Source organism: Phacochoerus africanus, chromosome 5 (assembly GCF_016906955.1).
Source record: "Phacochoerus africanus isolate WHEZ1 chromosome 5, ROS_Pafr_v1, whole genome shotgun sequence".
In the NCBI taxonomy this organism is placed as follows: Eukaryota; Metazoa; Chordata; class Mammalia; order Artiodactyla; family Suidae; genus Phacochoerus; species Phacochoerus africanus.
Window position 1 is genome coordinate 58,691,796 of NC_062548.1, and position 27,339 is coordinate 58,719,134.

The window sequence follows — 27,339 nt, forward strand, 5'->3', positions numbered from 1 at the left end:
GTTACTTATTAGTGTATCCACATACACCATCATGAGAGTTTGTGACTCAGCTTCCCCATCAGGTTTAAGGAGTACATTTATATGCCGCAAGTAAAAATAGCACTGATTAAGGTTCCCATAGCAGGAATTTGGTGCCACTGCCACCCCAGGGGTAATGTAGAAGATGCCTTGGCTTATTACCAAGAAAATTCTTGCATGAAAACGAAATGCATTTGAAAAAAAGGATGATCCATTAGTGACGAAAAACAGGCCAAGAGAAAAATGACCCAACTCCTCTGCTGGAGTGTGGGACAGATAATGATGTGGAGAATTTCAGGTTGCCATGGAGATGTTCTCTGGCTCGTTGGCTTTGAGGCTGCATCCCATCAGAAGCCCACACTCTCTTCTAAGCTCCAAATGTGAAGGCAGAGGGAATTCATTTATCTTGAACCATGCACCTGGAACTATAGAGTGGGGAAGATGAAAGCGGTCTGCAATAGGGCCTCCAGTGACAAGGTCCCAGCTGCAGAGTTGCACACATGCATTGACTCTAGCCCAGGACAGTTCAGAAGGTAATTAAATGCCCCAAAGTGAAGTGTAAACAAGTAGTGGTATCTGAGATCAGTAAAGACATAGATGTGCATTAACCAAAATCACCAAGAAGACCTTGTGCCCTAAGAATTTGAGGGATGGCTCACGTAAGCACTTAATGAATGAGCAGAGAGGGTGTGTTCCATGGAGGAGCAGATGGAGGAACAGAGCTTCTAAGACACAATGGCATGTTAACCAGACAGTGAGGGCACCCATCTTGGCTGTGGTCAAGGAGCTTGGTGAGTGAGTGACATGATTAAGAGGGTTAGGCGAGATTATTAGGACCTCAACCAAGATTTGATCTCATAGGCCCTAGAGATTGATTTTAGGTCTGTGAGTAGACGGCAATGGAAGGAAAACCATGTTTTTCAAACGTGGGTCAAAGGTTAAAACTCAGGATGGAGTGGGTGGGAGTGAAACTAGAGGCCAAGAGAAGTTCTGAAAGCCTAAGCTTGGGTGGTGGATGTGGTCCTTGAGAAAAGAAAGGTATGTTTACAAGGAAGCAGTTGATAACAGAGGGGGAGACAGGGATGGAGGTACCGGAACTTCTCTCCTGAACAAACAGGCTCCAGAACCCCAGCTGAAGCTCAAGTGTCAGATCTGGTTTGGGCCACGGGTAGGTCTGGTTTTCTACTTTGGGGTATTGAGCCAAAAGACAAAAAAAAAAAAAAAAAGAATTGCAGAGGATTTTTAGGGCATGGAACTATTCTGTTTGATTCAGTAACCATGGATCCATGTCATTATACATTTTTCAAAACCCATAGAATGTGCAACACCCAGAGTGAACCCTAGTGTGAACTGTGAGTAATAATGATGTGTCAGTTTAGGTTTATCGATTGTAGCTAACATGCTATCCTGGTGGGGGTTGTTGATAGTTGGGGGAGGCCATGCATGTGTGAGGCAGGGAGTTTATGGGAACTCTCTGTACTTTCCCCTTCATTTTGCTCTGAACCTAAAAGTGCTTAGAAAAATTAAGTCCATTGAAAAGCAATAACAAGAAAAAAAAATAATAGGAAATGCCAGAATTGGCATCAGAGACCCAACAGACAGGTGTTGCCAGTATGTGTTCAAAATGTTACCAGATGAAGTCTACAAACCCTGTAGAGGCTCCCTGCCTCCAGATGGGGTGGGTGTTGGGATGGGGTTCCAAGCAGGCAGATAGCGAAACTGGAAACTAAAGGTGAGATCCCCACAGCACAGACTGTATTCAGTGGCCAAAGACTGTAGAAGTGAGAACTAAGTTCACAGATCAACTTCTCACCCACCTGCAAGAGAGATTTTATTTTAAAGAGTAAAGACAGGAATTCTCTTGTGGTGCAGCCAGTTAAGGATCCTGCATAATCCCTGCAACAGCTCGGGCCACTGTTGTGGCGTGGGTTCAGTCCTTGGCCTGGGAACTTCCATACACTGTGGGTGCAGCCAAAAAAAAAAGTAAAAAGAGTGAAGACCAAAGGAGGAGGGAGGGTAAGGCTCATGATAGGGAGGCATGTTCATTAGTCTATGGGGGAGGGGCAGGGCCTTTTCAGAGGAGTGGGGTGCCACCTCCTTTTTACCTGGTGGGTGTGTCATTTAATATGCAGCAAAAGGAACCTCTAATCAGACTCAGGGTTTGTTGGGAGTCAGAAGTGTCACCATCTTGGTCCCAGCTGGTTCCATCTGTTTTTTTGAGTCTTTGTGTGTAGCTTCCTTTCTGTTCTTTGCACCCTTTAACTTAAATATTTATGTTCTCTCATGCTAATGGTGGGGGGTTGATGGGTTTTGAGCAAAGACCTGGAGGAGCTCTGACCACAAAAGGTCCATCTCTGGCAAAGAAGGGAAAAAACCACCAAGTAAAGGCAACTGAAAAGTCATTCGGGTGAAAGAAGCGTGAACATGGGGGAAATGAAGAGGAAGAAGAAGGTCCGGGCAGGGCCTTCCTTTGAAGGAAACCTCAGGCCTCGCCCACCAAGAGGAATGGAAGACGTTGGGCCTGGGGCAGGAAGAATGTTGAAGAGACCAGGATCCAGACGCAGGGAGCTCCATTATGCCCTTTAGGGATCTCCTGCAACAACATCCCTCATTTCTTTGTTGGAAAAGTTAAATATTCCCAGCAGGGTCCTGCAGTACTGGCAATATTTTATGGGGAAGAAGAGATGGAAAACCAAGGTCTTTTTCTTATTCCTGTGATTTGTAACCCCAAATTAAGTATTTGCTTTAATCCTGCTTTATTGATTGATCAACTGACTGATTGATTGAAACCATTCAAATGAGGGTAATAGCTTTGGATGGTAATGTCATTGACATGGTATATGTGATTTTTCCAAGCAGTTTGACCTCTTAGCATAAAAAGGATGCTCTGACTACCTCATGTTACAGTAAGGGAAAAGACCATCCGAAGCTGAAAGAAGGCAGTTCAAAATAAGTGCGTTAAGTAGATGAAACAGTTCATGGTTCATATCACTACCTACATCTTTTCTCCCATTGAGGGGGTCCTGGTTTATGTTGGATATTCATGAATAGGTCAAGCTTTCTTGATTACGTAAAGACCCCACAGTACAAAAAAAAGTTTTTACTGGTGGTACCTAATGTGTATAGGTTTTTATAAACCTACCAGACAAAGCATTTAAAGGTACTATCTGATGAGTAGCTTGGTGTGACCCGGGGTTACTTCACACACTTAGCTGAGTCTCTGGATGAATTATGGCCATCTCCCAGCAGAGCCAGTGCTGGCCGGGGTTGTTGCTTTAATAATGCCCATGTCTGGTATTCATGTTTACCAGCCAGCTAGTCCAAACTCTGGAGAATTCATGCTGTGTTTGCATTGTGACAAGGTAGACATCATTTTACAATTAACTTCATTACACCTGGAATGTAATCACATAGCATCACTTCTTCTCATTCTTCACTGCAAAGCTTTGAAACAATTATAGAGAGAGAAACAATTATAGAGAGAGATACAACTTTAGGTACACCTTATGCATATAAATGACACTGATTTTCATAAGGCTGCATAAATATACTCACCCGTACATATCCATACAATTATTATGAGGTACCTTTGCCGTCTTTACATTAAAAGGGGATTGTTTCATGTAAATATGCTGTGAAATAAGATCTTTCACTTTTTTAATTTTATTTTTTTATTATTTTTGTGGTGCATTTGCCTTCTTAACCATGCAATAAAAATCCGATTCACAAATTAGGTCTTGGGGGTCCACGTTAAAATCATGGTAAATGTATATATTTATCTGGGTACATTGAGTGTGTTTTGAATTGTTAACTTAAGAAAAATTGTGGTCTTTTACATATTGGCAGTTATTTGGAAATGCAACAAACAAACAAACACCTTGATGCCATGGTGTATTAAACTTGTGCTTCAAGTTTGAGCAAAAGGAAAGAATAGTCTCAAAAGATTTTTCCCTTGCACGATAATGACGTTTCAAATCCCTCTCTCCTCGCAGGCCACGCAGTGCAGATTATTTTATGCAAGAAGCTAAGCGAATGAAGCATAAAGCAGACGCAATGGTAAGACCTTTTCTGTCCAGCTCGCTTCCTCCAAACGACGTTTGTACTGCAGCTTCATCAGTGGGGCAGCATAGCTGGGGTAATTATAAAATCTATTACAAGGATGGCTGCGTCTGTTAAATGCAGAAATGTTTATATAATCAAGTACTCATCACCCAGTAAATTATGACCTCAACCAATAATATCTGAGTGGGAAGAAGCCTGGATAAATGAAGATTTCAATTTAGTCCTCAAGTTTGGATAGGAACCAGAGGCAATGGACTCAGTAGGTGGTAGTATTTTTTTTCCTTAAAAAAAAAAAACCCTAGGTTTGCTTTTTTCTCTCTTGTTAGCCTGACTAATCCTTGGTTAGGTCCCAGGATCAAATCTCCTTTTCAAAAAGACTTGTGTTTGGAGTTCCCTGGTGGTGCAGCAGGTTAAGGGTCTGGTGTTATCACTGCTGTGGCTTGGGTCACTGCTGTGGCTCAGCTTCGATCCCTGATCCAAGAACTTCTGCAGCCAAAAAAGGAGAAAAGACTTGTGTTTGTCATTTGTATATGCCAAAATGACTACTTCCTCTGAAACTGGACCACCAAGAAACTATTACACTGCACATAAGACCCTAAAGTCACTATGGTTTGATGTTTTTCAAAGAGTAATTTCTTTTCCTTGGGTTATCTCTGTGGGAAAGCCTAAAGCATTCAGACAAGAGAGAGAAAACTTCTGTTTTGTTTTGTTTTATGGTTTCCTGTTTTTTATTTTTTTATTTTACTTTAAAAAAAATTTTTATCATTTATTTATACATATTTTTTCTACTGTACAGCATGGTGACCCAGTTACACACACACACATATATATATATTCTTTTTCTCACATTAAGTGTTCCATCATAAGTGACTAGACAGAGTTCCCAGTGCTACACAGCGGGATCCCATTGCTAATCCATCCCAAAGGTTACATTCTGCATCTGTTTACCCCAAGCTCCTAGTCCCTCCCACTCCCTCCCCTTCCTCCTTGGCAACCGCAAGTCTATTCTCCAAGTCCATGATTTTCCTTTCTCTGGAAAGTTTCCTTTGTGCCATATGTTAGATTCCAGATATAAATGACATCATATGGTATTTGTCTTTCTCTTTCTGACTTACTTCACTCAGGATCAGAGTCTCTAGTTCCATCCATGTTGCTGCAAATGGCACTATTTCATTCTTGTTTATGGCCAAGTAGTATTCCATTGTGTATATATACCACATCTTCCAAATCCAATCATCTATCAGTGGACATTTGGGTCGATTACATGTCTTAGCTATTGTGAATAGTGCTGCAATGAACATGCGGGTGCATGTGTCTTTTTTAAGTAGAGTTTTGTCCGGATATATGCCCAAGAGTGGGATGGCTGGGTCATATGGTAGTTCTATGTATAATTTCCTAAGATACCTCCATACTGATCTCCATAGTGGTTGTACCAGCTTACATTCCCACCAACAGTGCAGGAGGGTTCCCTTTTCTCCACACCCCCTCCAGCATTTGTTATTTGTGGACTTATTAATGATGGCCATTCTGATTGGTGTGAGGTGGTATCTCATGGTAGTTTTGATTTGCATTTCTCTAATAATCAGTGATGTTGAGCATTGTTTCAAGTGCTTGTTGGCCATCTCCATCTTCCTTGGATAAATGTCTCTTTGGGTCCTTTGCCCATTTTTCCACTGGGCTGTTGCTTTTTTGCTATTGAGTAGTATAAGTTGCTTGTATATTTTAGAGATTAAAAGAGATCATATGGTTGCTCCATCTCACGATCTCATCCAAAGGGACTCCTTCCTATCTAGTAATTCCAGTTCTGCCCCCTGTCAGTGTTCATAGTGGAAATCGGGGCACTGGAGATGAGTAAGGCATTTCAAATGACCTTGAGAGTGTTCTTCCAGGATTGAAGATGCACCCATAACTGTGCCCCTACCCCAGTGGCACTGATGTTGTCCATCAAGTGCTGATTTGTAGGAGGATCACTACCTAGGTACACTGGTGTACAGGAGCACCAGGCAAGAGAGAAGGGAACTAGAGATGGAGTTCTTATCCTTACCACCCCACGGTCTGATGGAGAGTTCTGGTCATATTACATTTTAAAGCAGAATGAAATTTCCTGCCTGAATCATCCGAGGTTCACCAGGAGTCTGCACTGTGTCATCGTCCCTAGCTTGACCTTTCCTAGTGACACTCTGCTCCAACCAGGTGGGCCCCCTGCCACTGCTAAGCGCACCTGACATGTGCCAGCCAGCAGGGCTTTGCACCTGCAGAGCCTAACGCTTCCATGTTCACAGCTTCTCACACATACACACCCTCACACTGGTGCACACTCGCGCCTTCAGTGCCCTCCCCAAATCAGCCTGATCACTGTTCTTTCCCAGTATCATTTTCAGGCCTCTTCCCTGAGGTCTCCTGAGCCTCCCTGTGGCCCCATCCCTCACTCCCTTCCTGCTTTCTTTTTTGCATTGCATTCTCCTTCTGCCATTTTTTTTTCTTGCTTTTTGTTAGTTAATCACAGCCTACCTTGCACTTTGAACTACATTGTATGTGCATATTTTTTCCTCTCTAAATATATGTTCCTGGAAGGAGCTTTTGTGTGTCAAGTGCAAATGGCCCAGACTCAGGTGCTTTAGAAGATACTGTTGAGAGGAATGATTTCCTTAATCTGAAAGCACTACCGAGAAATATTGCTCTCTAGCCTCTTAGGGTTTTAACCTGTTTAAAATTTTTGATTTGCTAATGCAAGAGAGCTTTGGTCTACATTGCCTTTTCCTAAGGTAGCATGATTAATGAGGGGACTTTTTTAGAGCAAGACTTACATTAGTAGTTAAGAGTATCTGTGTAATTCTGTTTTGATGGATGAATGGATGTTTGAAAACTAGGGAGATGGTGCCGTCCCTGTTTAGACTGTGTCGTGATCCATCAAGAGTAACAAAGTGTGAGGCCCTGAGCCTGGTGTTCAGATTTAGGTGAACCTGAGAATGTAAAGCTGATTCTTCGTTATCCTTGCTGATGTGGGAAATGATGGCCATGCATTTAGACAACCTCTTATGCCCCTCCAAAATCATTTTTTAATTCATTTTAAACATCATGACCCTTAAGCTAAAACATGCCTTCAGCTTCACCTGCTCTCCCTTCCTCTCCTCACCCTCACCCTTAAGTATGGTCCTAACTGTTAAGGAAACAACAGAAAAATACATAACTGAAGGAAGGCATGGAGACCTGAATGCTACGTATAGAGTCAACGATAATAACCAAGGCCTTCTGACCATCAAAGTGGGAGTATATACCAAGAAAGTGTGAAAACCCTTACAAGGGATCAGACCTGTCAGTTTGTTTCTTTTGTTTTTTGTTTGTTTGTTTGGTTGGTTGGTTTTTGTCTTTTTAGGGCCGCACCTGCAGCACATGGAGATTGCCAGGCTAGGGGTCTCATCAAAGCTACAGCTGCTGGCCTATGCCACAGTCACAGCAACACTGGATCTGAGCCTTGTCTGCGACCTATACCACTGCTCATGGCAATGCCAGATCCTTAACCCACTGAGTGAGGCCAGGAATCAAACCCGCATCCTCATGGATACTAATCAGATTCATTTCTGCTGCACCATGATGGGAGCACCCAGACCTGTCAATTTGGATGTATACTTAGCACAGCTGGAAGGGACCCGGGGAAATTGACCAACCATTAGGAGTTAGAAAGAGAGAAGCAAGATGTGGAAACAACCATGCACAAGTTTGCTTGGCAGTTGTGATATGGACTCTGTATAATTCTGTGTAAACCATTCCCTCACTTACCCTAAGCCAGTAGTAATCGGTGAAAATAACTGGAGAAGGAGGTACCCTATTTCTCTCTTCTCTTGACTCCATCCACAGGAATTTGGAACTTCAAAGTCGAGTTTCTCAAATAGAGTCTAGAGATTATATGACAAAGCTGTTTACAAAACTATTCTTAAGGAGGACACTCTGTTAATTCTGTTGATTAGGTGGAAAAGTTTGGAAAGGCTCTGAACTATGCTGAAGCAGCCTTGTCATTTATTGAGTGTGGAAATGCCATGGAACAAGGCCCCATGGAATCTAAATCTCCTTACACGATGTATTCGGAAACAGTAGAGCTTATCAGGTAAGCGCTGAGGGAGTTGGGGGTGGGAGGGAGGAATATATGTAAGAAAAGAATGTCAAGGAGTTCCCACTGTGGCACAGTGGGTTAAGAATCCAACTGCAGGAGTTCCCGCCATGGATCAGTGGTTAACGAACTTGACTAGGATCCGTGAGAATGCGGGTTCGATCCCTGGCTTTGCTCATTGGATTAAAGATCCAGCATGGCCGTGAACTGTGGTGTAAGTCGCAGATGCTGCTCGGATCCCATGTTGCTGTGGCTGTGGTGTAGGTCAGTGGCTACAGCTCCAATTTGACCCCTAACCTGGGAAACTCCATATGCCTCGGGTGCAGCCCTAAAAAGACAAAAAAAAAAAAAAAATGTCTCCAACTGCAGCATCTCAGGTCACCATGGAGGTACAGGTTCAATCCCCAGTCTGGTACAGTGGGTTAAAGGATCTGCCATTGCCACATAGGTTGCAGCTGCATCTCAGATTCAGTCTCTGGCCAGGAACTTCCATGTTATACTGTGGGCGCAACCATGAAAGGAAAAAAAAAAAAAAAAGGCACATCCACCTGCACTGTCAGCTATCTAAGAACCAGTGTTCATCCCGCAAAATAAGGATGTGTGATCTTGCAAGGCATTTTTGCATAGCCTGCCTCCTTTGCTCTCGGTGCTAGCTAGGCGAGGCAGCTCCTCCCACCCCAAAGACTGCAGAAAGGAAGCTGAGCCTAAGGATGATATGACATGCCTACTTCACCCAGCTGGAAAGTGGCAGATTTTGAACTCACTTCACTTCCTTGCTGCGTTTTTTGTTTTATTTGTTTTGCTTTTTTAGGGCACATAGAAGTTCCCAGACTAGGGGTCGAATCAGAGCTGCAGTTGCTGGCCTACACCACAGCCACAGCAATGCAGGATCCAAGCCACATCTGCAACCTACACCACAGTTCACAGCAACACTGGATCCTTAACCCACTGAGCAAGGCCAGGGATCGAACCTACATCCTCATGGATACTAGTCAGGTTTATTACTGCCGAGCCACAACAGGGACTCCCTGTTGTGTTTTGTTTTGTTTTTTTAATCTGATTCAGGTTCATATAATCTAAATCCTAATTCCCATCAGGAAATGATTCAGGAGTATTTAATGAAAGGAAGGAAAATTCAGGGGGATTTGGGGAAAGGGAATCCATCCTCTGATGCACTCTCTGAAAAGGTACTGGTATTGTTCTGGTCTGAAACTTGGACCTGAGCTCCATCCCTGTCAAGACTTATAATGTGAGCAGAAGAAGGATTTCTGACCAGAGCACAGCAAGGGGTGTGGAAAACTCTTGTCTTCCGTGTTGGCAGTGTGGAAAGGCACATCTGTATTGTTGAAATATCTGTTTAACAAACCATTAAGGGAATTCATCCATTAACCCTACTGAAAACCTTAGTCACACATTTTATGTCTTTCGCTGGTTCAACTGCTTGAGATAATGCCTAATACCCGTTATGTGAAATAATTCTCAAAACTAACTTCAAGAGACATTTTAAATTCTGGCAGCCTAAAACTAGATATGTTTTATCATATCTCACCAAATTCAGATGGAAGATTTCTTTTTGCCATTTCTTGGGCCGCTCCCACAGCATGCGGAGGTTCCCAGGCTAGGGGTCAAATCAGAGCTGTAGCCACCAGCCCACACCAGAGCCACAGCAACACAGGATCCAAGCCGCGTCTGCGACCTACACCATAGCTCATGGCAACGCCGGATCCTTAACCCATTGAGCAAGGCCAGGGATTGAACCCGCAACCTCGTGGTTCCTAGTCAGATTCGTTAACCACTGAGCCACAACGGGACTCCCAGGTTTAACCTTCTTGGTATGCATTGGCCCAAGTTTGCAACTTGGTATTTTTTATTTGTTTTGTTTTTGGCCACATCCATGGCCTGGGGAAATTCCCATGCCAGGAACTGAACATGCACCACAGCAGTGACAATTCAGGGTCCTTATACCACTGACACACCAGGGAACTCCATCACCTGGGTATTTTTACACCACTCTCCTTCAGTAAAAAATAAAAGACCACAGCCTTGGAAAGTGTGGTCCCAGCATTGAGAACCCATCATCTTCCAAAAGCACTTTTCAAGAATGTTGTGAAAGTCAACACTGACTAACCATTTTTCTTCCCCCCGCACATTTAAAAACATTTTATGGAAGTATAGTTGATTTACAAGTTGTGATAATTTCTGCTATACAACAAAGTGATTCAGTTACACATATATACACATCCATTCTTTTTCAGATTCTTTTCCCATATAGATTATCACAGAATATTGATTGGGTAGAGTTCCCTGTGCTGTACAGCAGGTCGCCATTGGCCAGTCATTCAGTATACAGTGTGCATGTGCCCATCTCAAATCCCCACTTCACCCCTCCCCCCACCCCACCTGTCTCCTTTGGTACCCATACGTTTGTTTACAAAGTCTATGAGTCTGTTTCTGCTCTGCAATAAGATCATTTGTATCTTTTTTTTAGATTCCACATATAAGTGATATCATATGATGTTTGTTTTTCACTAACTTCACTTAGTATCTCTAGGTCCCATCCATGTTGCTGAAAATGGCATTATTTTATTCCTTTTTATGGCTGAGTAATATTTCAATGACACCCCATGCCATTCTTCTTATTAAAATATTTCTACTATACCAATGTATTGGTGATTTCCTTCATACTGTTTTTTTACACAGTACAGTATTTGGAGTAGTGAAGAAATCGCTGTAGTTAATTAAAAAAAAAAAAAACAGTTAGTTTAAGAGGTCCTAGATTCTCACAGTTCTTCCTCAGAATAAGGCACAGACTTAGATGCCCACCCATAGGCAGGCAGAGAAGAAAATGGGGAGACATGGATGGGCACAAAGCAGAAAGATGTCCTAGAATTAAAATTAAATCATTTGAAACCACAGCCCACAAACATAGGCTAAGACTTGGCTTGTTAAACCTAAACAGAGTGGCTTCCTTTAAAAGGGTCTCCTAACATAAGAGCCAAAATGTCCAAGATACAATAGAAACGTATTCATTGTATCAAGAAACAAAGAAAATCACAACTGAAGTAAGAAGGGACATTCAGCTGATGCAAATAACCAGGACAAATCAGATGCTGGAATTCTCTGATAATGATTTTAGACAGCCATCCTAGGAATGCTTCAACAATTACAAATGCTCTTGAAACAAACAAAAAATTAAAGTCTCATCAGAGCGATAAAATTTATTTTGAATAAGAACCACATGGAAATTATCAAACTGAAAAATAGAACAAATAAAAATCTCACTGAAGGAGCTCAATAGCAGAGAACAGATGACAGAGACTGGGATACACTTGAGAACAGAAAACAGAATTTATCCATTCTGAGCCACAGAGAGAAAAGAGACTGGAAAAGAAAAGCAGATAGAGCCTTAAGCACCATGACAGTCGAGCCACCAGCTCATTGTCAGAGTCCAAGAAGGAGATGGAGAGAGCGGGACTGAAAGATACTTTGAAGAAGTAATGGCTGAAACTTAACAAATTTGACAAAAGACGTAAACCTACAGGTTCAAGAAGCTGAGAAAAACCCAAACAGCGTAAACCCCAAACCATGCATGCCAAGACACATCAACATTACATTTCTGGGAGTTCCCATTATGACTCAGTGGGTTAAGAACCCAGCATTATCTCTATGAGGATACAGGTTCAATCTCTGGCCTCGCTCAGTGGGTTAAGGATCTGGCATTGCCATGAGCTGCAGTATAGGTCACAGATGCAACTTGATCTGGTGTTGCTGTGGTGTAGGCCGGCAGCTCAGCTCCAATTGGACCCCGGGTCTGGGAATTTCCATGTGCCTTGAGTGAAGCTGTAAAAAGAGAAGAAAAAATTACACTTCTGAAAACTAAAAAAGATAAAAAATGCTAAAAGCAGCCAAAGAGGAAAGATACATTACCCAAAGGAGGACACCTGTTCAAATAATGGCAGACTTCCTACCTGAAACTGGAAGGGCACAGTGAGACACTTTGCACCTGCTGAAAGATAAAAAACATGGTTGGGGTGAGCTCTACATTCAGTGAGACCTCATTCTTCAGGAATAAAGAGGAAATAAAAATATTCTCAGACTAAGGAAAACGAAAAACCTTTATTTCTCACAGACCTACCTTTAAGGTTGGCTAAGAGAAGTTTCACAAATGGAAAGGAAGTGACAGAAAAAAAAGGAATCCTGGAGTAACAGGCGGGAAGGAAGAACAACATAAAAGTAGAACCATGTATACATGCAATAAACTATGCTCCTCCTGAATTTTATAAATCATTGATATTGAAACAAAAATTATGCCACCATCTGATCCTGGAGACTTTATTTCAAAGCACGGACTTGGAAGTAAGGTTTCCACACTTCACACAAAGTAGAAAATGTTGACACCAACAGGTGGTGATAAGTCACAGATGTATATTGTAATACCCAGAGTGACCACTATGAAAACTATGCAAAGAGATTCACTCAGAAACACTACTCATCTGTGTGGAGGTAGCCTCATAACAGTATCATTTCTTGAACAGTTTGCAACAAGCCAATCCACTTTGCCAAGAGCTGTACAAACACTGTCTTAGCTCATTTTTACAGCAGTGCCATGTGATCAGCACTTTATAAATAAGGAAATCTCACATTGTAAATAAATCTCACTTATAAATTTAAGGAGCTTAAATTAGATGTTAATTTGTCTAAGCTCTCACAACTAATAAGTGATGGACCTCGGATTTGAACCCAGGATTTCCTGGCCATTCCACATCCTGCCTCTACTCTAAGACCCTCCAGGGAACTTGGTATATTATTGGAGTAAAGAATGGTCATAGGCCTCTGGTTCAGAGACATAAGGGGGATTGAGTAAAGAGTTTATAAACTCTAAAAGTTATGCACCCTGTGCAGTGATAGTCTGTCAAAATAAGAGCTCCATAAGGATAAAAATGGAGTCGATCCAAGCATCCATCTGAGTACAAGGGATAAAAATTTTTCTGGAAGTTAGCCTTGAAGGATTGAACTTGGCCTCGGTCTTGACAAGCACTCAACCATAAGTCAAAATTTGTAAAAATGGATGTGTCACTGTACACATGGGTAACGCTGGAACTGATAGCCCTTCTGACTTGTATTATTAAAGAGCAGAAAGTAGCTAGACGTTCATAAAAGCCATTTTATTCTAGTCATGACGATAATGTAATGTTTAGGAGAAAACGGGGCAACCTTGGCAGGCTTTTAAGAAAGATTCACCAGCAAGCACTATGAAACACAAAGTATTGAGCAGAGACCATTTCAGAGAAGAGCGGTCTGTTGTTAATAAGAAAACTTGATTTCTCCCTTTTCCTTTCCTTTTTTTTTTTTTTTTAAAGGTATGCTATGAGACTAAAAACCCACTCAGGACCCAATGCCACGCCAGAGGATAAACAGCTGGCTGCATTATGGTGAGTGCATCATATTGGCTTAAAATAGCATCCCCAGCCTAACCCATCTTCATTGGCAAACCAGGTGCTGAAACATACAGCGTTTTCCTAGTGCTTCCAACACGCCAGACCAAATGTGGTTCTCATGGTGGCAGGAAGGGCCCACAGTCTCCACGTCCCATACATGAGGTGAATTCCCACTTATTGGAAATCACAGGGCCTGCGACACAAGGACGTTTTCTGTGTGTGTGTGTGTGTGTTCAAATCAGATGAAGCTGTGTTTTAGTCATTGGAATATGAATTTGTGCCACATGTAATCTCCTGTGTTTAGCGTTTTTGATGCAATAGTAGTAATTCAGATGTCTCTTTACATGTGGAACTAGAATCCAGATGATGCGGGAAAGTTCTTAACATAGTCAACTGAAGGGTTAATCAATATGTCATAGGTTTTTTTTCTATAATGATGACAACAATAATGATTATGTGATTACAGTAATAAGTTTCCCCATTACCTCTCCCCAGGACACCTGACCCCCCCCCCCCCCCGCTCTCATATCATAGGACACCTCATTCTTGGCTCCTCCTATGACAGGGAGTCTCTCCACTGGTTCAGACTCCCCTCTAGAACCTGATCTGCAAGTTGGAGAATCAAATCTCAGTAATAATAATAATAATACACATATAAGAGAGGCTCTCAGGTGGTTTTGCTTCATCACATCATCTGGAGTTGGGTGTGCGGAGAGGAGACTATTGCTCAAGAACATGTTAGAAAATACGGGGGATACAGCCAATATTTTGTAGTAACTGCAAATGGAAGGGCAGCACTTTTTAAAAATCGTATCAAAAAAAGTTTTTTAAGAGACTCTTAAATTGCATTTGGTATGTTGGTAATTCTAGCATGTCAACCCCAGATCTGAGTTAGCAAATAATTGAGTGAAAAGCACCAAGGAAACATGTATAGGGCTCAGGAAGCACTTTCTGTCCTCTTTTCAAACTTTAAATTTCATATTAGGATTAATAAATTACCAAAAGTCAATTAAAATCATATACAGTAGAATGCTAGTGTGTAAATAACAAATATGGAAACTGTAAAATAAAGGAATACCTAGTCTCAGCCTAGTTTTTTTATTGTTTATAAAACATATTCATGTCTGTTACTTTCTTTGAACTAATTAAAGTCCAGTAACATAGTTTAAAAGGGAAGGGCAGGCTATTCCTTCAGGAGAGCTGCTGCTGCTAGAAGTCCAGGATGTCAGAGGCAAATCAAAATAAGATGGTTCTGCCCTGAAACTCACCCAGTCAGCAGTGAGAGCTACGTGCTAGAGCTTCCTCACCCGTCTCATGGAGAGAGGGTGTCCCCTAGTGGTGAAAGAAGAAAATGCCCAGCCCCACAGCCCCAACAAAGAAGCTGTAAATGTAAAGCTAATAGATGATGTATTTATGGAGTAACTCCTTGAAATTTTGGATTATATTGAACAAGAGGAAGGTCGGATACTTACATATATGTTGGCATAGACATATGTGTGTGTGTATATAGACACATTCAGTGAGTTGGAACAAGATTTTTAAGGTCTTGTTTGCACAGGGTACACTCATATTTGGGGGCCTGTTTTTTTCTACTGCAGTTACCGATGCCTGGCTCTCCTGTACTGGCGGATGTTTCGACTCAAAAGAGATCATGCTGTAAAGTATTCAAAAGCACTTATCGACTATTTCAAGGTACTGTCCGACTAGCAGGCAGCCTCTACTTCTCAGTTATCTTCCTGTCAAGGACCTTTTCCAGGTAGAATCCATTGCTTTGGGGACAATACAGGAACCCTCTGATACCCACACTAACTCCACTTATGACCCACCTGTGTGTTCAGGACTCAGAAAATCGACTTGAGAGCCCACCTAATTTATATCCCTATATCTGAGTATTTTTTATAACCTCTAGAAAAAGAAGGTCTGTGTCCTAGGAGGTCTTTTTTTTTTTTTTTTTGGACCACACTAATGGCATATGGAAGTTCCCAGGCTAGAGGTCAAAGCAGAGCCACAGCTACTGGCCCGCACCACAGTCACAGCAACACCAGATCCAAGCTGCATCTGTGATCTACACCACAGCTCAGGGCAACACCAGATCCTTAACCCACTGAGCAAAGTCAGGGATCAAATCCACACTGTCATGGATACTAGTCAGATTTTGTTTCCGCTGCACCAGAGCAGGAACTCCTGGAAGTCCATCTTTATAGCTAACATAAATTTCTCATGTTCACTTAAAACATCCTCCTTTAAGACGTCACTATTTAGAACTTCCTCTTAGCTATCTCCAGTAGCTAATTTAATTTTTAATAAATGTATTTTGCTTTGGATTTTTGTTTTTTATTTCTTGTTTTGTTTTGTTTTGTTTTGTTTTTGCTTTTTAGGGCCACACCTCTGGCATATGGAAGTTCCCAGGCTAGGGGTAGAATCAGAGCTACAACTGCCAGCATCCACCACAGCCACAGCAATGCAGGATCCAAGCTGCATCTGAGACCTACACCCCAGCTCATGGCAACACCATATCCTTAACCCACTGATCAAGGCCAGGGATCAAACCAGCATCCTCTTGGATACTAGTCGGGTTTGTTTCTACTTGAGACACAACAGGAGCTCCCTAAAGGTGTTATTTTAAATGATCAGAAATGGCCCATTAGAACCCAGAGTCACTAGGACAATAGCAATATACAAATAGAAGGAGAGAACTGGAAACCGTGCTTTTATCTATCTTAGGAAATGAAATCATTTTCCCTTGGAGAATGAAAAGCTGATGCACTATTGTTAAGTGGATGTGAGGAAATAATTCACTGGAGATTTCTGGGCCTCTTCATGTCCATTTGTCTGTAGAAACAAAAAGTTACACCATCTCTACCTTCACCAACTTCGTCAGAGACACAACCATCAATCAAGTTAGATCTTTAATCTCCAACCTTCACTACTTGGAGATGATCTCTGATGACCTGGCTATGTTGGGGGTTCCATGGGCTGTGTCCATCCAAGGCCATCTCCTTCCTGGCCATGCATGCAGTAACCAGGTGCTAAGCTGAGGAGGTAGCTGTCTCAGTCCACTGACCATCATGGGTCATAATGACAAGTACTGACACTAAGCCTTGCCCTTTACTCTGAGGGCCTAAAGTCAAGGTAAGTCGTTTTCAAAAATTTAGAATCTAGGGGTTCCTATTGTAGTTTAGCGATAACAAACCCAACTAGTATCCATGAGGACATGAGTTCGATCCCTGGCCCCGCTCAATGGATTAAAGATACAGTGTTGCCACAAGCTATGGCATAGGTCACAGATGCAGCTCTGATTAGACTCCTAGCCCGGGAACTTCCATATGCTGCAGGTGCAAAAAAAAAAAAAAAAAAAAAAGCAAAAAAAAATTAGAGTCTAAGAGCTAATTCTCAAAGGAGTTATTACAGTCAAGCAAAACATTTGAATAAAGAAGGACTCTGAACTCTGTACGCCACAGAGGTTACAGCAGGTCTCTTAAAGGATCCAAGAAGTTCTTACATATGTAGGTAGCACATGAGTTTGTCCAGAATGAATGGAGAACACAAGTTACAAATCAGAGCTTCCCCTCCAGAGGTTATTGGTAGTTGCCTTGACCAAAGGCTATTAAAATTTAGAGTTTGTGACAAGATCCTCCTCAATGGCATATGTGGCTGTTTTCAGTGTCCTGGAATAAACCATAATGGAAAAGAATATAAACAGGAATGTATGGAGTTCCCTTGTGGTGCAGTGGGTTAAGGATCCAGCATTATCCCTGCCACCACTCCGGTCACTGCTGTGGTGCAGGTTTGATCCCTGGCCCGAGAACTTCCACATGCTGCAGGCACAGCGGCCAAAAAAAAATGTGTCTATGTATAACAATTGCTGTGCAGCAAAAATTGACACATTGTAAATCAACTGCATTTCAATTTTTAAAATTTTTAATTTTTAAATTAAAAAAAAGTTTAGCGATGATGAAACCTTCAGGAAACGATGCTAATTTGTCCATAAAAAATGAGTTTTCTCACTTCAGCTGGCTCTGGGGAAAAAAAAAAAAAAAAGGCTTTGTCCCCACCCATGTCTTGTACAGTCACAGGGCTTTAGTGAGAGTGGAAGAGGCCTGAAGGCAGTTTTATAAAATTACTGCATGTGAGGCCATTCCTTACCATTTTGATAACACCTCCACTAAAAACTAAAAATCAGTCACCACTTCACAAAGTTTTTCTTAACCAAAAGAAACACTCTGTGTCTAGGGATCCAGGCTGAGGCTATTTTCTTGTCTCTGGGAGGGAAAACTCACATCAACATTATAAAGGCCATTTTTTCCTTAACAGTCTCATAGACTTATGTCCAAGAAAGCATTAGCAGGCTCTCATGGAAGAAATCTATCTGTGCATTTAGCAACTTTCCTTGCCAAAGGCAAAATGTCTTTTAGATGCGTGATGCAAACAGCTAGCTCACGCAACATATCCTCAATTGGATTATTTAAATAAATCTGAGTTTTTTAATTCACTATCTGTTAAGGAAATACATTTTAATCTGTGCTTTTAGAAATATTCAAGAGCAACTTCCTCTAATATTTGAAAGCTTTGTAAATTAAAACATAACAATTGATGCCTTGTGTTTTCAGGACTTCATTGTATGTCAACAGTTTGTGCAGATATGCCCTACACTTAAATTTAAGATGTTCTCATTGTGTATGGGATAGGGAGTGTTCCTGCTCTTTTTTCCTTTTCAGAAAAAGTAAGCTAGTTGAAGACTTTTTAAATTAGGCTGATTTAGGATCAGCAGCCCCTCAGGATTATGACTTAATTTGGTGCATGAAAACCCAGGCTGCGTGGTGAGCTCTTCGCTTTAGCTCCGTGTAAAACCCAGCAGGCCATGCAGCTGGCCCCCACTCTCTTCCAGAAAGGAAGCCTGGCAACTAGAACTTCCCAGATCCCATTTCTGTGAGTCTGCATTTTATCTACCATGCCTGCTGTTGCTTCTCTCAACAGTCACCTGAGAACATGTTACTGTCAACTGTTTAAACTCAAGCAGGTGGCACTCACTGTCCCTTTTTTTTTTCCTGCAGAATTCATCTAAAGCTGCCCAAGCCCCATCTCCATGGGGGGCCAGTGGAAAGTAAGTTTGTTTTTCCAAAGTAAAGATGAGGCATGAGATGTGCCATGAGGCTGGGTAACATGCTCATCTGCCTTGAGGGGAGGCCCCACCTCCCTGGGTACAAACCTCTCCGCCCTTGTTTTCCTACCTATGCTCTCCCCTTCCAGGAGCACTGGAACCCCATCCCCCATGTCTCCCAACCCCTCCCCCACCAGCTCCGTGGGATCTCAGGGGAGCCTCTCCAATGCCAACGCCCTGTCGCCTTCAACCATCGTCAGCATCCCGCAGCGCATCCACCAGATGGCAGCCAATCACGTCAGCATCACCAACAGCATCCTTCACAGCTATGACTACTGGGAGATGGCAGACAACCTGGCCAAGGAAAACAGAGGTGTGTTTGCCTAAGGGAAGCATGTGTGTGGCTCACCCACAGCCAGGGGAGACAGCCTGATCCTTGGGCATCAACTGCCAAGTCTTCATCACTTACCCAACAAAGCAATCATAGAAGCCATTACCTTCCGTGTGAAACTTTTCCTGACTGCTTCCCATCACTCAGGGCCTCCTGTGCCTTTACTTCCCTTTGTCTTCACTACAGGAAAGATCAGAGATAGAGATGGAGGTAGAGATGGTATAGGTACAAATGATACAGATGCAGATTATATGAATAAATAGAGCAGACACACATCCCTTTAGCAGGTGAGCCCCTTCAAGGTGGGATTCCATTTTATTCAACTTTGTATTCCTAAGACCTCGGAATGAATGAATGAACTGATGAGTATAAATATTACTAGCTGATTAAGTGATAGCTGCTTACAACAAGGAAAAAAAGTGTTTTATAGGTAAGCTGTATTTCTTTTTAAAAAATGTTTGTTTTTACTGATTATAAAAAGAATGCATGTTTACTGTGGCTAAATTTGTAAAGTACACACACCAAAAAAAACTATAGAGAAAAAAAAATTTTTTTCTTTTGTAGCCACCCTGCAGCATGTGGAGTTCCCAGGCCAGGGATCAGATCTGAGCCACAGTTGTGACCTACTCTGCAGCTGTGGCAACACCAGATACTTAACCTACTGTGCAGGGCCAGGGATCGAACCTACATCCTTGGGGCTTCAGAGACACAGTCAATCCCCTTGCCCCACAGTGGGAACTCTGAAAAAAGACTTTAATCATCAGTGATCTTAACACCGAAAAGTATTTCCTATTGCCATTTTATTGAAATTTCCTTTTAAAAAAGTTCTACTATAGTTGATCTACAAGGTTATGATAATTTCTGCTGTGTAACGAAGTGATTCAGTTATACTGTACATACATCCATTGTCTTTCAAATTATTTTCCCACATAGATGGTTGCAGAATATTGGGTAGAGTTCTCTGTGCCACACAGCAGGTCCCCGTTGGCCAGCCATTCCATGTACCTCAGTGTGCATACGCCAGTCCCAAACCCCCAGTCCGCCCCTCCCCCACCCTCTGTCCCCTTTGGTAACTGTAAGTTGCCAGTTCTATTGAAATTTCTTCTAGTCTTCTCCAAATATTTATAATTTTTACCAAAATGAGATCATGGTATGTATACAGTTTTCCATCCATCTTTTTTTTTTTATTTAGCATTATAACAGGCATTTCCTCATGTCACTAACTAGTTCAGAAACATCTTTATGATGGTTCTCTAATACTGTCATAATAGCATATGTAATCAAAAGCATCATGACTTTTCTCGAGCCACTCCCCTGCTGTTTGACTTTTATGTTACTTCCAGGTTTTTTCCACTATTACAAATAATGTTATGATAAATATCCTAATGTAAATTATTGTTGATATCTCTGATTATTTTCATGGGAGGAACTTGTAGAATGAGAGGGTCAAGAGGTATAGATTCTTTAAGATAGATATGGACCTATATTGTTAACTTTCTCCTATAAGACTATACCAGTTTACCACTCTTTTTCCAGGAATAGATGAGAGTGCAAATATGAGCTCACTTTCAAGTCATTAAATGCAAATTTTGTTCCCAGGGTAATATATGCCTATGAGACTAAGACCAGGATGTCCATGGTGAGATGAGGAATTTAGGGCACAGACAGGCAGGTGGATCCCGAGTACATAAAACCAATAATGCAGCCAGATAGGACATAATAGTAGCTCGGAGGTGTCACACTCTGAAAATGCAGTGGGAGAGCCAGGGAGGTCAAGGCAACGGGCTGGGGCCAGCAGGACTGGCTCGCTGGAGGAGCTAGCATGGAACAGGGTTTTCACAAGCAGATAGTAGTTGAGTGGTTGAAGTGCAGTGGTGTGGGTGTCACAGGTGCATAATAGAGAAGGGACAACTGTACACAAGGTCACGTGGTCAGTTTGGGAGAACCTGAGCAGGCTAGGCTCTAGACGGTCCTGCCAGCTGCCCCTCGATGTCCCCTAGAAGAGCCACAGGTCCAGGGCACAGTCAGCGAGTTTTCCCAACCTGCTCCTCCACCCTCCCCATCCCCCCGGCCACCTGGAACTTGGGTTCTCTACACCTTCCCTGCAGGACCCCACGCGGCATGTGTAGGAGCACCTTTGTAAAACTCCTCCCAGATTCATCCTTTCAGGGAGTGTTGTTAGGACCAGCCACATGAGCCGATTTAGGACAGCATGGAGCACATGAACTGATTTGACCCTGTCGGCCACTCAGCTGTGACCTCTGCCATGGTGGCGCCCCCGCATTCTTCATCTCGATGCACTCCCCACCTCCGCCTTCCTGCGCCAAGGGTAGTGCAATAATAAATGTTCAGCGAAAGGACACACAGGCAGAAGATGTCCAGAAACCATCTCAGTAGACATGTTTCAGAACCCGTCTCTGATTTGCCCTCCAGCCTGGAGCCTCCTCCCTCAGACCCCCTCCAGGGGCTCAGCATGTGCACAATTGAGTACAGTTGAAGGGATGACATAGCTGCAGGCCAGGTTCAGGGGGGAAGCATTGCTGCACAAGGAGGTTGCAGTCTGAGGAAGTAAATTTTTTTTGCTATTTGGCTAAATAAATGTCTTTTTTTTTTTTTTTTGCCATGTCATGTTTTCTTTATTAATTCAGAATTAGAGTTCCCATCGTGGCTCAGTGGTTAACAGATCCGACTAGGAACCATGAGGTTGCAGGTTCGATCCCTGGCCTCGCTCAGTGGGTTAGGGATTCAGTGTTGCCGTGAGCTGTGGTGTAGGTTGGAGACGCCGCTCAGATCCCACGTTGCTGTGGCTGTGGTGTAGGCCGGCAGCTACAACTCCAATGGGACCCCCTAGCCTGGGAACTTCCATATGCCACAGGTGCGGCCCTAAAAAGCAAAAAAAAAAAAAGGAATTATTTCGACAAAATACATATATATTATATACATAATGTGTATATGAAGCATGAAGAGTTAGATCTGTTAAAATCAATGTACTTAAAGCACATTGGAAAGTTACATGTAAACACATAAGATTCATTCAATTCAGTATTGCCCAAGTCATTCATTTGAATCAGAAATCACCAGTGGAGTGATTATTTGGATACAGGATGAGCCCACCACTTTGGGGGCTCAATTTTGTGCGGTGGGGTGCTCGTGTCACATCATGGGACAGGGAAGGCTTCATTTGTCTAGATAGAGCCCAGTGTGTGTCACTCTAACACCCCTCTCTGTCCCCTAGAATTCTTCAACGACCTGGACCTGCTCATGGGGCCAGTCACCTTACACAGTAGCATGGAGCACCTGGTCCAGTACTCCCAGCAGGGCCTGCACTGGCTGCGGAACAGCGCCCACCTGGCATAGGGACCTCGCCTCCGAGCCAGACTGTGCTCTTGTCTTCATGGACGGCTCAGCGTTGCTGGACACTGTGCTACTGAAGTTCCCAGCTACAGCATTTCTCCAACCGCGGTGAATATTTTCTCAGCATCGCACAATGGTCTTTCTTCCCAGGGCACGTGTGTTTGTCTGTGTGGGTGTCGAAGCAGCTGCCTGTGTGTGTGTATAAGACACCCAGCTCTTGAGAACACCTCTTTCTCTGTCTAGTTTTCAGAATCCCAGGCTAGACAAAGTGATCAGACATTTCTGATGAAAGAAAATGTGTTTACACACACATACATACACGCGCACACGCGCGCACACACACACACACACACACTCTTTCTAGTTCAAAGCTAAACCATGACTTCTTAGAACGTTCAACCAAAATCTCATGGGTTAGTTAACCAGGTGCAATACAGCACACCAAAAGCTTGACTGCCAGTTAAGATGAACCTAGTTCTTATATTCTTGATTACTTTCAGTATTAATATCCTCTTCCCCAATTATTATTTTTTGATTGTGTGTATTAATGGATAATTGAATAATGAAAATCAGTCAGTTATTTTTGTGCTGGCCGTTTACTAGAGTGCATGTTACCAAATACCTTTTATCTAGCACCTGCCCCCCCCATCCAACTTTACTGTCAGCTAAACATGTTAGAAGCAAATGAATGGACTCCCACAGGCCCTCCCTGCCCTGCCTCCCAGAATAGTGACCTTGACACTGAGATGTGGTAAAAAGTCTTGGTGTCTTTGAAAACGAACCAACATTAAAGCAGCAACGACTGTGTTTAGGGCGCTCAGTGAGGAACTGCCACCTTCTTCAGAGGCCATGAGCCTGCCCAGCACGTCTTTTTCTTCTTCCTGCCACTGTGACAGACAGAGGCTGTAGAGCCACATGGCATTTGCCAGCCACTATTTTTCATATCTTTTCTTTCCGTGATCACTTTCTTACCACTGTTCTAGGGTATTGCCTAGAACGCCTCTTCACTGGGCATCTGTATCTGTTGCTTATCAGGCCAAGAACTCTTTGCCATCCTGATTCTGCCTCATCCTCTTGGTCTTTATAGAAAGTGCCCCTGGTGGCCTCCCATGCATTTTGATCTGGGGGAATGTGTTTTAGGCTTTGATTAGCAAGCTCCTTACTCTACAGAGCAAGTTATTCCTGCCATGACCGCAGTGGTGTCTGGGGTCGCAACGACCAGACATCATGCTTCCGCCCTGTGCGTCTGATATGTTTACGTCTTGCCTTTGATTCTTGTCTTTTTTTCTTTTTTCTTTTTTTTTAATTAAGTTTACATTTTCCTTTCTGGACATCTTGTTTACAGTTTTTGTCTGGAATTTATTTCTTGTGTTGTCTCTTGTCATACCCTAGATGTAGTCTTCTTGTTCAATATATTTGGATATAAAAATATTGGTAAAAAAAAAAAAAAAACTCCTGGAAAAGAGGATAATCCTTGCCACACTTTAAAAACAAAAATAATAACCTTGAGGCCTCTCACTTGACAAAATTGCCCCCAAATCGGCCTGAGAAAGACAGGCGATATGATGTGTGGAATAATCCATTTTGCAAGACGAAGGTAACACAAAACACATCTAACAGGTACTGATGGGCTCATGGGTGTGGTTGCCACGTTAATATATTTGTCAGCCTGATCTGTCGGGAGAAATCAGATGGCTATAATTCGCTCCAAGCACTGATTCAAAACCATACAAATGATTGAACAGCTTCGGTGATTGGAAGTGAATCTCAACGACCAGGTGAAGGCTCTGTGAAATTTCCATTTGGCCTTGGCCTTCAAGCATCTGGAAATACAAACAGTCTTTCTTTTTGTACGTTTATCCACCTGAGATGCTTCTGATGGTCCTCTCACTAATTGTTGCCAGGGTTCCCGATCCCACTGGGGTCAAAGTTAAGACATTTTTTTTTCTTTTTTGAGGGGATTGAGGCTCAGTCCCACTCAGTCTTGTGGAATTTGGATGAAATATTCACGTAAAGGGACGGCCCCCAGGGTCCAGCGTGCAGCCCTGAGGTGCCCCTCTGGCTTTGCCCACCTTTGTGTAGCAGGCCTGGTGGTGGTGTCCACATGATGTGCTGCCCCGTGAAACCCATCTGAACACGTAGGTGGTCTCTGGCCAGTGGTGCCAGCTGCACTCAGGCAGCAGCCATTTCCAATGCAACGTGAAACTGGTCATTCAGGGGCGGTCGCAGCACACCGTTCTCAGCATCTGTTTCATTCCCGCTGGGTAGGGCCTGTTGGGGCAGTGGTTTTGCTTTGCTTTGCCATCCATGATTTCGCCATTGTGGCGTCTTTTGATCATTGCTTGTTTCTTGCATTGAGTTTTGTCCCCAGTAGAAAGGTCTCCCTTGCGTTTTCTGATTGCAAAAGGAACACATGCTCATAGAAAAAATGCACCCAATACAGAGACGTGGAAAATCGGAAGACTCAGCCCCCTCCCCCAGAGCCAACCACTGCTCATCCTTTCCTGTATATCCTCTGGAAACCTCCCATGTAAATATAGAAGGTCTATTGGCATTTTTTTTTCCTATTTGAAGCCATTCTTTCATCAGAAGTTCATATGCGTTCAGCAGGCCTTCTCCTCCATAATCTGAATGGACCTTGATCACAATTGTTCTGGTTCTCTCTGAATTCAGAGAGGAATCCAAATAGTTCCCTGATCAAAAGGTGGGCATTTGTTACTCTTCGACACAGCTGGGACTTAACGTGCAGAGCTATGCTCCGGAAGAGAGGTTTGGTTAAAATGTAGTTCTGGAAACTTTCAAACTGCCAGTGGAACCTCGGACCCTTTCTCTAAAGAGGAATGTACTGGGGAAAAGAAAAAAAAGAAAAACCTGAAAGAGTTGACAGATTGTGCGCGTGATTGAACACATGGAATCAATGCAATGAGGCTTCCTGCACTAAAATGTACCCTCATATCTACAACAATGACGTGTGTATTATATAACAGTGATGTGTACATTCCTGACATCCCATACATAATATACGCAGTTTGTATAAAAGCATTCATTTAAAAATATATATGTACAATACAGCTAACATAAACCTGTAGTACGCCTGAAGGATATGACTAGTGCCTAATCTTAAGTGTAAGTCCACTGCGTGTTCAAATCACCTTGGAAGTGCAGTCATTGTTATGAAATGAATCAGTGCAGCCAACCTTATTTACAAACCACATCTTTGAAACTGTGCAGTCGTATATACATATATATTTTTAAATAACATTTTTCACGGTTTTCCAGAGTTACTGTTGAAATCTGTATCACCAAAAAGAAAAAGAACAAAAGCAAGATTTTTTTTAATGATGTAGACACTCTTCAGACCCAGTAAATCTGTGTGTGGTTTCCTGTTTGTAGATACCCAAGAAACTTTAGCAGTCACCAGCCTTAATGCATGTACAGGATATTATTGTGACTTAATTTATCTGCAGTTTTTAATCCATGTGAAATTGGAATTTATAAACTGACTTGGATTAAATATGTCTGCCTTTCTAAGGTTGCCAATGTTACATTAAATGATTTATGTTGTAAATGAGAGACATTGAGTTGTACGTAAAAAAAAAAAAAATTGTCCACCCATTTCTGTGAATATTTTTACAAGGAAACTTCAGAATCAAAATATATTCAAATATGCATTCTGGTCCCCCGTTCATAGTCTCTTTAGAATGAAGCTTGTTGTTTCATAAAATTTTTAAATGTCGCTCTTCCACAGATTATCATTACTAAGTCTCATATTTTTCATGGGGGGGGGAGTATGTTTTTCTTTATTGTAGGTGTAGTTTACTACTTGTCTTTCTCACGTCCTACCACATTTACACATGTGCACACATGTGTGAGAACACACCCCCCCATGTCCCAGAAAGTGCTGAATATTCAGGAAGCTTGAGAGGTTTATTTAGATGACCGCATTGGTGCCTGTCCAGTCAGAGTGACCCTGGGACACTGTTTTCACTTAACATTCCTTAGTGACACAAGTTAATTCCCTGACTTGTATCTACCGGGTTTTCCCAACTCTAACCAACATGGTGGAATAATGTTGGCAATAGCTGGTCGAGAGAAATGAGAGAATTTTGAACTAATGAAGATAGAAATAGTCAACCGGTGGCTTGCCCCGTGTGGGAGGGTGTTTTTATGAAGCTCATTTTTCAGTCTTCTCTCCCTCTTTTTTTCATTCCCTTCTTCCCCAAGCTAAACTAAACAAAGAAGCAGAAACAGCAGCAAAAACAAAACAATTGTTTCACCTTACCCAGCCTATATCCTTAGATACTAGCTCCAGTCACCATGGAGACCACCTCATCCCAGAGATGGCCAGGATGGGGTCCTCGACTTTGCTTGTTCCAGAGACCACTGAGCCTGATACTCTTCCAGAGATAGTTTGGGCTAAGAAACGCCCAGTGGTCTTTCCAGAACTGTCTTTCTCTGATGCAGTTTTGCTGAAGTCTGTTCCCGTCCAAATCATAGTTTTAAGAAGTAACACATTTTCGATGAAACGTGCATCAACTGGAGTCTTGAAGGACATTTTTTTAAATGATAGGAAAAAGAGAAACCCAACAACATAAAACTGCATTTCCGACAATTTGGAGCCAGAGTTTACTTCCTAATTTTCCCATCCCTGGAAGAGCACAGTCTTTCGATATTACTGCTTCCTGACAAATAGCGCAAGAAATATTCAGGTTTTTGAGATTTGTGTTATCTTTGTCCCAACTGAATTCTTCTCTGTATATCATCAGAGGGGTCAGTGTGTTTGCATTTGGCCTGAGGAAAATGATTTAAAAAAAAAAAAAAAAAAAAAAACCTCTGTTCTCAAACTAATCACATTTGACCACAGTTT

At 42.4% G+C, this 27,339-nt stretch overlaps 1 protein-coding gene across 13 annotated transcripts in view; it reads left to right on the forward strand.

Annotated features, from left to right (window-relative positions):
- Positions 1–27,339, forward strand: part of AFF3 (ALF transcription elongation factor 3) — a 598,632-nt gene that overhangs the window by 567,184 nt on the left and 4,109 nt on the right. For 10 of the 13 annotated variants that reach the window (XM_047781424.1, XM_047781427.1, XM_047781428.1 and 7 more), the window contains 7 exons: positions 4,011–4,074; positions 8,049–8,185; positions 13,549–13,620; positions 15,225–15,318; positions 18,681–18,730; positions 18,877–19,100; positions 22,354–26,143. In XM_047781424.1, coding sequence (XP_047637380.1) covers positions 4,011–4,074; positions 8,049–8,185; positions 13,549–13,620; positions 15,225–15,318; positions 18,681–18,730; positions 18,877–19,100; positions 22,354–22,475 — 763 coding nt within the window. In that variant the 3' untranslated portion in view covers positions 22,476–26,143. Of the gene's footprint in view, positions 1–4,010; positions 4,075–8,048; positions 8,186–13,548; positions 13,621–15,224; positions 15,319–16,464; positions 16,880–18,680; positions 18,731–18,876; positions 19,101–22,353; positions 26,144–27,339 lie in introns of those variants that run through there. The other 3 variants (XR_007135070.1, XM_047781436.1, XM_047781437.1) reach the window with 3 other exon arrangements.